Source organism: Micropterus salmoides, unplaced genomic scaffold, assembly GCF_014851395.1.
Source record: "Micropterus salmoides isolate LMB-PRFRI ecotype aquatic unplaced genomic scaffold, ASM1485139v1 Ms_hic_scaffold_17, whole genome shotgun sequence".
NCBI lineage: Eukaryota > Metazoa > Chordata > Actinopteri > Centrarchiformes > Centrarchidae > Micropterus > Micropterus salmoides.
Genome location: NW_024040817.1, coordinates 25304406 through 25316365, shown reverse-complemented (window position 1 = coordinate 25316365; position 11960 = coordinate 25304406). Strand labels below are relative to the sequence as shown.

Sequence of the window (11960 nt, the reverse complement as noted above, 5' to 3'; positions counted from 1 at the left end):
TCATGTTTCATGCTTTCTTATATTGAAGATACTTTCCTGTGATTTTAATGATGCGCTCTCTGATGTCCCTCTCTATAGCTGCTCAGCCTCTTTCCCCACAGTCCACTATTGACTTGTCTAAGAGTTGGAGCTGTCACCCCATATATGTAGGGTTTTATAGGGGGAAGCTATTCCATACATTAACTAAAGAATCTCTACATGAGGTTGCAGGAGATTAAATCAAAACACAGTTTACACCACCATAATTTATTGTGAATAACATGATCAATACATCAACATTTGCATCTTCTGCCTGCTTCATTCAAACAGTTAACAGACATCTGGCTTTGTGATTCTGCCATGAATGCATTCATATCTTAAATGTTACAATGAGTAATGAGTAGCTGGAGCATTAACAATTTGATGATAATGATAAAAGCACAATATATTGACAGCTCTGCTTACATGAATTTCAGGTCCACAAAAAAAGTTTCGGTTTCACTGCCTAGAGGGTTACAGAGACGTTTTTACTGATAGGGAATCAAAACCACTAAGAATGATTTTGTCACTTTATAATAATGGACCGTAAGAACTCCCCAAAGATCAAACTTGTAGGGTGTAGAAATGTCTATCCCATTTAAATTTCTGCATATTCAGAAGTTTTATAAGTTCTTTCAAGACACTCTCTGTAGCCATTTTCCTGTTCTCATCTGATTCTGGCTGTGGTTGCTCTCTCTCTTCGTCCTTCTTTTTAAACAAGTTGCTCAAACTTTCAGCTTCGGCACAGTGGCCATAGGGCCACTCCCTATTTTCACTTGTTGTCAAACCAAACAAATTCCCACATGATCTGCAAGGAGGCATTTCTTTTCGATCACTTAAGCTAAACGCCTGACACCTGACCTCCTCTGGAAGTTTAATGGTTCCATCAAAATATGTCTTCTTTGTCTTCTCTTTATTCTCTGGATAGTAGGTCATCACTGCACCAGCGACATTACTGTCCCAGGTGCTAAGACAAGACGCAGCAATCATGATTCGCCCAGGAATAGGCCCAGAAGTGGACATGGAGACTCCATAGTACCTGTCTGAATTTTTCTGGGAGACACAGACGGTGGAGGAGACCAGATGCTTTGTTTCACCCGGCTTCAGTTTAATGGTCAACTCACGCAGCCTTTTTATTATTGTGTCTTCATTCTCTTGTCCCATCAGATTGACAATCTGCAAGCAATCACAAATATTATCAAACTGCTCTTATCCCCACAAATGTGGTATCATGCTTTGTGTTGGGAAAATGCAATGACGAACTTTAATTACAAACGTAAAATAAAAGTATTATTTGAGGATGTTAATATGATTCTGTACAATTTAATAGGGAAGTATTGTATCATCGTTTGACAAACTATAATATTACCATGTTGAGCACATATGACATTGGACTCCGCTTGGGAACTTGAGAAGAACAGAGAACAAAAGGCTGAGGGTACTTGTCCTTCAACTCCTTCAACAGTATGTCGTCATCATCCAGAATACATTCTGGGGAAAATTCTGGATTGTTGATTTTTCCCAAAAAGAAGATGCTGTGAAGAAACTGTAAAGATATAACACATTCAAAGAGATTATCTTCTCTGTGTGTAGCCAAGAATCAATATGTGTACACAAAATACTATGACACAGCCGTGCATTATGTCCAAAACCAGAAAACTTCAAACCTCATCCACTAAAGGAGATGCTGGAGAAGGAGCTTCTGTCCCCTCTATTTCCTCTTTACGCATTTTCACCATTTCATTGATAATCAAGACAGCATTTGTTCTGAAAAATTCTTGCTGTTTCAGAAACTCTTCTTTTCTGAAATAATAAACAAATTCTTTTTTTAGCGAATTAAAAAGGAACATTAACAACATGTGGTTCATTATACCAGTTGACTCACCTCTGCTTCTGCCGTTCAGTCTCCTGATGCAATCAGAAATGATACATAACATGTTACAACAATCACACATTTCACTGACACCAGAAATGAAATTAGCAATGTAGAATGAATCATGATATAATATACTGGCAAAGGGAATCGTGTAAAAACAGCTACTCACCATTGTAAGTAAGGAGTAAGTGAAACCGAAAGAAAAGAAATGAAGCCCTTCCCCTGATTCAAACTACCACTCCTTAGATTTCTTCGATGATGTCATGTAAAACCAAACAGTGAAGCTGCTGCCTTTGTGAAGGTCAGTTTGTTCAACTGGAACACCACAGTAAGGGTTTGCTCACTACTCAACAGAGAAAGAAGCACATACTGTGTGTGTTAATGATCAAGGAGTGCCAGTGAAAAGACAATTGTCATGTGACTAGATGAGGATGTTTTTCTTGTGTACGTGACAGGATGTGATGCTGCAAGTGCTGCCAGTAAACAGCACCAAAAAAACCACTGAACTGAAAGCAGAAATACTCACACAGTAACAACTATTTTAGTTCTGCTTTACTGTACAGGTTCATAACTGTAACTGATGTTAAAGCTTTTCCGAAACCCATGTTTTCTCACTTATGTTTTTTTGTATTTTGAGAACTGAATGGTGCACGATTATGAACTAAATCTGTAGATGTGACAGACAAATTATGTTCCACATTTCTTTCAGCATTTACCTGAGTTTGTGCCTCCAAATTTGTTTAGGTGTATCTTTTCCATGTGAACTCCTTTCGGTTATTCAAGCTAGTCACTAAATTCAGTCTAAAACCAGCTTCCTAATTTTTCGTGTTAAGCCTCCCTGAACACAACAGAATTTTTTTTTAACACTTCGATGTTCTACCCACAAAAACAAAGTGACTTTGAACATAGCATGGTTGTTGGTGCCATAATATTTTAGAAACTGCTGCTCTACTGGGATTTTCACGCACTACCATCTCTAGGGTTTACAGAGAATGGTCCGAAAAGAGAAAATATCCAGTGAGCGACAGTTGTGTGGACAAAAATGCCTTGTTGATGTCAGAGGTCAGAGGAGAATGGGCAGATGACAAGATGACAGAAAGGCAACAGTAACTCAAATAACCACTTGTTACAACCAAGGTATGCAGAATACCATCTCTGAACGTACAACACGACAAACCTTGAAACAGATGGGCTACAGCACCCATACTGGGTGCCACACCTGTCAGTTTGAGTAACCTGCTGTAAATAGTGAGAAATATACAAATAAGGGAATAAATTGACATTTTTGATGGTGTTCTCCAACAGGAGTTCAGTTGGATGGAGATCTAGTGACTGCGATATTCATGCAATCTTCATAAAGCCATTAAGTGACCATTTCTTCCATGCATGAAACCATCTACATTCATCATGTGTCATCCGATTTATTCAGGCGTTTCCTTTAATCCGTCACCATCTGTAAGATTCCATAAAGTCCATAAAAAAAAAGACAACTTTGCTTAGAGTGATAACCAGTGAGTCTTTATTTGATTAATCATATTAAAATGTGTATATTAGATCACTTTATTAATAAAAGGACAAACATTTTACCAGTGGTTAAAAAAAAAGTGTGTATTTATACATTGTTTTAGACACATTAAAGAACCAACAACAAAACCAAGTATTAGCTGCTGGATCCTGAAGAGGGGACAGGAAGTGAAAAAGAGAAAGAAGAAACCAATTAGATTGCTCAACACTCAATAAATGAGTGCGGCACAGAAATGAAGCCAAAACTATCTTTCTTAAAGTAAAATCAGATGTACGATGTAGGATATCATACAACCTTTCTTTGAAATAAATTACCATAATTCCTTACCCTGCAGCAAAGATAAAGATACCCACCTATGATTTTGAGATTCTCCAGCAAGCCGGGCTTTAGTTCTGTCACCAGTTTATGATGTGCTTTATCCAAACTCTTCCCTACAGGGCCTTCCCTCACCTTGTCCCAGTCCTCCTCAGTCTACACACAGCAGACAATATTAAACAAACATTGTCAGTGCCCACAGGTGATCAATAATCAAAGCCCTGCTTGTTCCCAGCAACTTAACTGTAACTTCTCACCATATCTTTGAAGGCCTCCCCGTAGTAATAGCTTATGGATGATGGATACTCTATTTCCCCCTTCTGCAATAGAGTATCCATGCTTGAAGCCACCTGGTGCAGCTCCTCTCCATCGTAGGCATACAACTTTTTGTCCTCACAGGTCATCAGAACGAGCTGGTCACACGGGCATGAGGTCCCCTCCACTACACCTACAACCTGCATGCTTACTATGTCAGGAAGGTAGAATTTCCCCCACCCATTCACCTCGTCGGGTCTGTCTCTGTAAATGGTGTCATTCAGGCCTCCTTCTATAAATGTGGCACCAGCTGGTTTTTTTAAGATGAAATGAGTGTCATCGCTTGATGTATAGCCGGATGACTCTGCAACACATGACAAGAGGAGTTTGATGGAATAAGGTAAATACTTATCATTGCAAGGTTTTATGATGTGTGAGGAAAACATGTGTGTAGTCTACCCTGGTAGCTGTCTTTCAGGAGATTATCCCTGGATAACCTGAAAGGTAGAAAAGTTTCAGTTTACAAAAACAGAGCTGATATTCACAGCACTATTTAGTGGCCCACTGTAGGAAGAATATGTTGCAGTGATGATGACCAACAAAATATAGGCTACAAAATGGTGAGTTGGCTAAGTATAACCCTGCTGACATCAGGCAGTCTGACGCAGTTGAATCCTTTAAATCTAAACTCATCTTTCTGGCTTAGCTTTCAGTTTGTTATTTATTCTTATACTGACTCTAGTGCTCCCGTACGCTACCATTCACCTTCCAGTAGCTCTGTTTTAACCTCAATGTACAGCACTTAATGCTAAAGTAATTACATTTCATGTCACAAGAATTCTTCTAAATGCTCTCAATATCACAGCACCACTCTAACCTGCTGCTGGGTTCAGCCATCTTCGCCATTCTGTCTCTCTGTCACCTAGAAAACACAATTTGTATTGTTAAAAGTAGTGGTACACAAAACCTACTGAAAGTACTTATACTACAATAGAATAATATTATAATACTACCACAGACCATAGGGGCCTTTTTAAAAACATAGAATATAACTCAAGCTAAGTTAATGTATCAATAGAGAGTAAGTTAACTAGCCTAAATCTGCCAGGTAGGCTACATTTCAATAGAAATACACCAAAATACTGTATTACCTGGGTGTCCTATGGTTACAATTCTTTCATCACTGCTGTGTCAATAAAAACCCCCCCAAATATTTAAAGTACTCAGCTAAAGTGGCACTCCACATTGCTTTCGTTTCAGTGCGTAACGTTAAGTTAAATAACGTTAATTTCTGTGGCGTCAGTTAGGAACAAGGAGTCAGCATGACGTTATAGATTTCCTATCAAACCAGAATAGAAGCTATGGACTTAAGCTAACACAAGAGACACAGAAACAGCGTAATTTATAATTACCGTTAATGTTACTGAACTGTTTCGACAGAGAAAGCCTAACGTTACTTAAATCTGAAAGTGTGAGACAAATCTTTAAACACAACGTTTCGGTAAATTAACCAACTCAAATAATAATACTTACCACAGCCTAACAGTGGACCGTAAGATTTGCTGTCCGGGATGAAAATATGACAACAGCTTTCGGTTTGTTTGGGCGTACTCGTGCGTACTTAGACTGAGGCTCCTCCCTGCTCCCGTGCTGCCTTCACGTGCTCCTCAAATGTCGCAGTAACACATGCTTTTAGTCATGCTTTAGTGATACATCTCTGCATTTCCAAACCAACACGCATGGTAACGTCTGTATATATCGTCGTTTTCTTCCTTGTCTTTGTCTTATAACTACCAAGTTAAACAGTGAATGTTTGAAGTTAATTCTACTTCAGTTAATTCCGATAAATCACAGTGTCAGTGAAGGCAACAAGGGAGTGTGACGCAGACGTTTTTATATTGCGCTGCAGTGCATACTTTATATTTCGCATCAAATAAAGCATAATTTGTCGATAGCGTCATTATTAGATCGTTTTAACACCGAGAGGTTTAATTAAGATGCTCATGAAATTAGATGAACGCAACACGCACTGCGCATGTGTGGCCAAGAAGCGGAAGCCGTATCTGCCCTAAGCGGAAGCTGTAACGTCCTTTTTGCTCCCGGACTGCCATCATGGTGAGTTCGCCATGAGAGTTTTAACATTTCCAAGTCGAATTTCTTTATATATATGTTATTGTTCTGGAGCAACAAGAGCCACATGTATAGCTAACACACTCATATGCATATTTATGAGGTGTTTGATCTAGACATGTAGGTTTATTTTACGTTTTAACGCTGTGTCTGTAAGATGTCGGCTGTCCCTGCACCACAACGTGGCCCACGGGCTGAGAGGGCCGAGACCTGATGCGCTAATCTCACACATTTTCTCTTGTCTCACCAGTCTCCTGAATTAACGTTATATCTCTGCGCTTACGCCGTTGTTAATTTAAATACATTTTATACCTGCTGTTCAACATAGTCCAGTTTTGTGGACAACACCTCGTCTTCGAAACACGAGCTAGCTAACGTTAGCTTCTCGAAACGATATGATCAGATGTTGCTTTAACGTTAGTGCAGTGCTATAACCTTGGTGGTTCCTCTAAACTGTTGGGTTGTCTGCAGTTATATTGAACAACTCGACACTAATATGCCCTTCTGTACACATACTAGGCAGCGAGCCTTGTTTTCACGTTTAGCTATTCTGATGTGCAATACTCTGGTGTCTGTCTCAGGTGTTCAAACGCTTCGTTGAGATCGGCCGTGTTGCATACATCTCTTTCGGACCCCACGCTGGCAAGCTGGTGGCCATCGTCGATGTCATCGACCAAAATAGGGTGAGGAGCGCTCTGATGGACAGTGGATTTATAAGTGTTTGCCTTTCAACTTGTTGTTAATTGTGGGATGTTTTTTTTTTTTTTTTTTGCACGCTGTGCTTTACAGGCTCTTGTTGATGGGCCCTGCACAGGGGTGAAGAGGCAAGCCATGCCCTTTAAGTGCATGCAGCTCACAGATTATGTCATCAAAGTACCTCACAGGTGAGATCCTTGCTACCAAAAACACTGATCAAGATTTGAGATCTGTTATGTATGTATTACAACAAATGTTTATTTCTTAACATTTAGCACCTCATAACCGCACAGGTGTATGCATAACATTTCAGAATGTCTTATTGTTGTTTTTAAAGGAGCACAACCATTAAACACAGAACTTTGTCTACTCACTAACTTCTACCAGGCTCTAATATATGTGTGTGTGTGTATATATGGACAAGATGCTAATCTTTTATAGCTTTTTTTGCACGTAAACTTTCAGTATTAAGGATGACTCAACTTGTAAAAATTAAAGAACTGAAGGCACTTGCAGCATATCAAGTTTTCTGTCACTTCAGTCATGGACAGATTTGTGTCCACACTGTACTACAAATATAGAACAGATTACGCCTTAATTATTCAGCTGAAGCCGGAAATCATCTTTGACACACAAGTGCATCCAGAGTGACCAGCTTGAATGCAGTTGACCAATGAGCACGTCACTAAACACGTTGCTTAATGTGATGCTTCACAGTGCCCGCCAGAAGTTTGTGAGGAGAGCCTGGGAGAAGGCCGGAGTCAATGACAAGTGGGCACAAAGCAGCTGGGCAAAGAAGATCGAGGCGAGACAGAAGGTAACGGCTATATTTAGTATGTGGTCACCATGAACATATTGGAAGGTTATAGTGGGGGCTGGGTATTTTAAGCAAATATTTAGACAAGATATCGCAAAGACATTTTTTGTGATCTAATAACTATTGGAAAGTCGTGACCCATCCCAAGTCATAGTCACACCACTTCAGCAGTGTCATGGTTATGCTGTCGGATTTATTGGCTTCCAGAGACACAGTAGAGCTGGTATAGGAAATTTCTTAAATGCGGTTTTAGAATAGTATGAATTGTTGGTATTTGATCATATGGGGTTTTATTTGTATTTGATTTGTTTTTTTTAATGATGCGACTGTAGTTGAACTATATTTTGTTGAAAAACACTGCCATGGTTAATTCTAAGGTGTGAGTACACTGTGCAGCTCGTTTTGTACAATATTCCTTGCCAACCATTCAGAGCGCTGTGCTGCTCATCTGTAGTGCCTCTGCTGCCTCACTTGGGTGGCAGGTGAGGAACCCAAATACTTATACACGCTGCTTCTCAGATGCTTTGTCGTGATTTTCAGCTCATGATTGCTTTGCTCGCCAGTGTCCTCCATTTTTAGTAGCAAACAGAACATAATTACATAATTCATTTGGAAGTGTAGTACTTTATATAAAACAGGTATCCAGCTGGTAAATATCACCGTAGTGTTTTGATGGCAGCTGTGTTTGCAGTAGGGTTGGGCCGATAGATGAGCCAATAGACATCACGACGTTGAGGCGGCATCGTGATTGTAAAACCCGCGCCCCCCAGCAAATATCTCAAATTTTCACATTATACCACCCTGTGAAAGCAGCTTTTAACGACCACGAACATTGTTTTTAAGTAGTCTCTGCTTTGCACCTTTCTCTGAATTCTCTTCTCCCCACACTCACACACCTAGACGTCAGGTAAACACCCCGGCTTTCCCCGCCTCTCTCTGTCTCTCTCCGCCCGTCTGCTCCATTTTCTCCATCAGCAGCATGTTTTATAAAGTCGCCTAAAAGACTGACAACTCGTCTTTTTCCTGTATTTCCACCCACGATCAGTTATCACGGCAGCAGATGAGCCGCACGTCTGCTTATTAATGATGCAGCCTATCAAACAACTGAAACCAACATCTGTGTTCACTGTTGCTTTACCTGGTCCGTGCGTAAAATATCCACCTTGACTTGTAAAGTAACTTGATAGTCTACCTTTTTTCTTTTACCGAGTGAAGTCTGTGCGAGAACACATGCACATAAGACGACTGCTGTCCCCCACGTGCGCACACACGTGCACCCGATGACTTTGTCCATGATGTTTCATTGTAAACATCGTCCAATGGAAATTTTGTAGACATGGCCCAACCCTAGTTTGCATCCTCATGTGACATTATCTTCGCACGTTCCCAGCAGATTGTGACTGAATGGTCTGTTTGATCAAACTGACAGTGTCATATGCTACTTTATGTACCATAAAGAAAATGTTTGAGGCCTGAAGCTGATCAATCACTGTCAACTACTGAGCTGAGCCTGACAGATCCTGGTGGCATTTTGTCTTTGTGTGATTAAATTTAGGATCTTGATGATGATCTAAACTCACTAAACATATGACCATGCGGTGTGAAATACTGCCTCTTACCCCCCTGAAGGTTAACATTGTATTTTATAAATCAGTTTCTTTTTCAAGTCTGTAACTAATTTAATGGAGGCCGCACACCTCCCTTTAACACCTGTAGGAATCTCTGTATTGGTGAACACACTGTTCACATTGGCAGGGTTGTGCACCGTCTTAATACTTACAAGTTGGCCTAAATGTCACATACAGAATAACAGAATTTTGCCTGACTTGTACTCGCTGTATTTTCCCTTCCCGATATAATTTTAAAATTCACATCGATAAATTAAGTGTTGCTGCCTGCACTAGATTAAAGCAGTTTTCCCCACCTAGAGGTTGTGTACAAATTATGCACACCGGCTAAAGTGAGCACAGCCACTGTTCACACCACCATTAATATACATGTCTTCCTAAAACTCCTGGTGAGCTACAGTGATTATTTGTAAAAGTAATCAAACTCAGGTTGTATCTTTGACCGTATCTTCTTGGTTATGTTTGCAGAGGGCCAAAATGTCTGACTTTGACCGCTACAAGGTGATGAAGGCCAAGAGGATGGTAAGTGCAACAGAGAAACAAGTGGTTATTCATGCAGACAACATAAGCTTCATCCTGGCTGTTTACTACAAACTAATGAGGGCGAAAAACCAATTTGAGCATGCATGTAAATGTCCATTATACATTTCTTTACCTTATTTACCATGTTGAAATAATTAACACTGTTCACTCCTTCCTCTCTGATGCATGTTAATCATTTTATCAGTTTATATTCTAGATGATTTAATTTTTTAAAGCTTAATAAACTTAAGCTGTTTCAACGTCCCTGTTCCCCCTGGGACTTATTGTTTTGGGCTTAAACACACATTGCTCTTAATTTGTTCATGTGATGTAATTTAGTACTGTGCCCTCAACTTTAATAAGAACATTCTTATAGATGAATATGAATTAAATTACACGCAGCCCACTTCGCTGAGATGAGTGATCATGGTTGATTTAGTGAGGCCAGCTCTCAAATATGCCCTGACGATTGTCTATCCCGCTCTGTGAGGCAGGCCTTGTTATAATGGTGCTGTGTTTGAGCCTTTTCACAGATGGCTGACTAAACTGCTGCAGCTAATAAAATGAATGATGGGTCAGTTTGATTTTTTAATTGTGCCAGTGAGCAGGCATTGACAACAGCTAGTGTGATTGCCACTGCTTGCTCTTTGGCAGACAAATGAAAGTGAGTTATTAATTTTTTTTTTTCCCCCAGCTGCAACATGAAATATCACCCAGTGACGCTTCAGTTTAAAGGGGTCCATTAGTCTCAGTTTAAAGTGTGCTGATCTACAGCAGTTATTGAGTGCTTTTTTAATTAATGCACTTATTCTTTGTGTTTCTGCAGAGGAACAAGATCATCAAGCACGAGGTGAAGAAGCTGCAGAAGGAGGCAGCAAAGAAGTGAACAGTTTTCATAAAATAAATCTGCTGTTCAATTGTTCATCTGCCTCTTTTCTTTGTCCACTCTGCAAAACATGTAACGGCACATTAAGATTTTTCTACTTCTGGTGTCACTGTTCTTTATGGACTGGTAAACGTTGACTACATTTCAGTATTCTCTTGAATACATGATGCTGTTTACATTAAAGATTTCTTTTGCATGACAGGAAGTGGTATTTTGTGGCACACCATAGTCAGTTAACACTCAGTAGTGTTTTGTTTTTTTTAGCCTATATAGAATTGATCTTGACTTGTGGCTTTATGGACTTGGTATTAGAAGTGACGTGCGCTGCTGTATGCAGAGGGCTGATTATTTCAGCCTGATCTCTGGTGGTTCTCTGTTCAAACATTTTTATTGAGTAGCTTGCTTGTCATACAGATAACTGAGTAACGCTGCGATTACAGCGCTCTGTTAAACAATCAGGATACCTTAAAGTATCCACCGATGATCAGTATGGAAGATCCGGCTGTGCGTAACATTTACCTTAATATTGACATTGTGTTTATTACCTAATTTGCTCTTCCTAATCTAGTCTTTGCTGTCATTTGATCAGGTTTTAGGGACAATGTTGAATCCACTAAATTGGTATTCACTGCAGCCCAGGTAGCATTTTAAGCTGAGTGAGTGGTTTTAAATGGCATGGGGAAATGGCATAAAGCAAAAGACTAGACAAAACAAGATGGGATTGTTTTTGTCCCAAGAACACTCATCAAACATCCACTAGATGGCACACTCAGCTAGTACTGGTTATTGGCCCCTTTGTCTTGTCTTTATACTTTAAGATGCAGAAAATTATGGTAATACCTTTTCAAATGCGTATAGGCTGATCTGTGTCCCCTGAATGCAAAGTTAGCCTCTATCGGTCAAACACTTGGGTGAACTGTTTGCTGCCAGGTTGTGGTGATGGAAGGAAATAAGTAATCATCTAATTGACTTGGTGTCCATTAAACAGACCACAAAGTGCTGCTTTCCACCAATGGCTTTGAATGAAACTGAGAAATTCTTTATGGAGCGACTGCAGCTGAGTCCTGGCTGAAGGGAACCAGCATGGTGGGACTCAAACAGGTTCTACTTCAAATCTCAAGAGAGGAGCTTGTAAATATTACATAACAAAGCATTTGAACATTGCCCAGCTGGTTCAATGCAGAGAACAGGGACACAGTTCGATGCCAGCACACCTCCCCTCCCACCACCACACACCAGGCGTTAGATTCCTCCCAGGCACCCTGAGAGATGTGGCGGAGGATGGGTGAGTG

At 40.1% G+C, this 11960-nt stretch overlaps 2 protein-coding genes across 3 annotated transcripts; one reads left to right on the top strand and one right to left on the bottom strand.

Annotated features, from left to right (window-relative positions):
• Positions 1-230: 230 nt before the first annotated feature.
• On the bottom strand, positions 231-5642 carry LOC119906758. 2 transcript variants are annotated; one of them, XM_038724092.1, is made up of 6 exons: positions 3773-3890; positions 2064-3347; positions 1904-1926; positions 1686-1821; positions 1388-1564; positions 231-1194 (listed from the first exon to the last, which is right to left on the bottom strand). In XM_038724092.1, exons 2-6 carry the CDS (start codon positions 2064-2066, stop codon positions 583-585), a joined length of 951 nt encoding a protein of 316 aa, XP_038580020.1. In that variant the 5' UTR covers positions 2067-3347; positions 3773-3890; the 3' UTR covers positions 231-582. The 2 variants fall into 2 exon arrangements, with proteins under 2 accessions (XP_038580020.1, XP_038580021.1); XM_038724093.1 differs by lacking the exons at positions 231-1194; positions 1388-1564; positions 1686-1821; positions 1904-1926; positions 2064-3347 and adding exons at positions 3391-3568; positions 3992-4353; positions 4449-4486; positions 4867-4911; positions 5523-5642.
• A 402-nt stretch (positions 5643-6044) lies between these two features.
• rpl14 (ribosomal protein L14) lies at positions 6045-10704 on the top strand. Its single transcript, XM_038724108.1, has 6 exons — positions 6045-6104; positions 6701-6802; positions 6909-7003; positions 7533-7632; positions 9729-9782; positions 10609-10704. Exons 1-6 carry the CDS (start codon positions 6102-6104, stop codon positions 10666-10668), a joined length of 414 nt encoding a protein of 137 aa, XP_038580036.1. The 5' UTR covers positions 6045-6101; the 3' UTR covers positions 10669-10704.
• Positions 10705-11960: the final 1256 nt, after the last annotated feature.

Bases quoted from the DNA above. Each gene is read 5' to 3' on its own strand.
- rpl14 (XM_038724108.1), top strand. The intron at 6,803-6,908 runs GTGAGGAGCGCT...TGTGCTTTACAG, and splicing joins ATGTCATCGACCAAAATAGG to GCTCTTGTTGATGGGCCCTG. The intron at 9,783-10,608 runs GTAAGTGCAACA...GTGTTTCTGCAG, and splicing joins TGATGAAGGCCAAGAGGATG to AGGAACAAGATCATCAAGCA.
- LOC119906758 (XM_038724092.1), bottom strand. The intron at 1,565-1,685 runs GTTTGAAGTTTT...ATATCTTTACAG, and splicing joins CATCTCCTTTAGTGGATGAG to TTTCTTCACAGCATCTTCTT. The intron at 1,195-1,387 runs GTAATATTATAG...GATTGCTTGCAG, and splicing joins TGTCATATGTGCTCAACATG to ATTGTCAATCTGATGGGACA.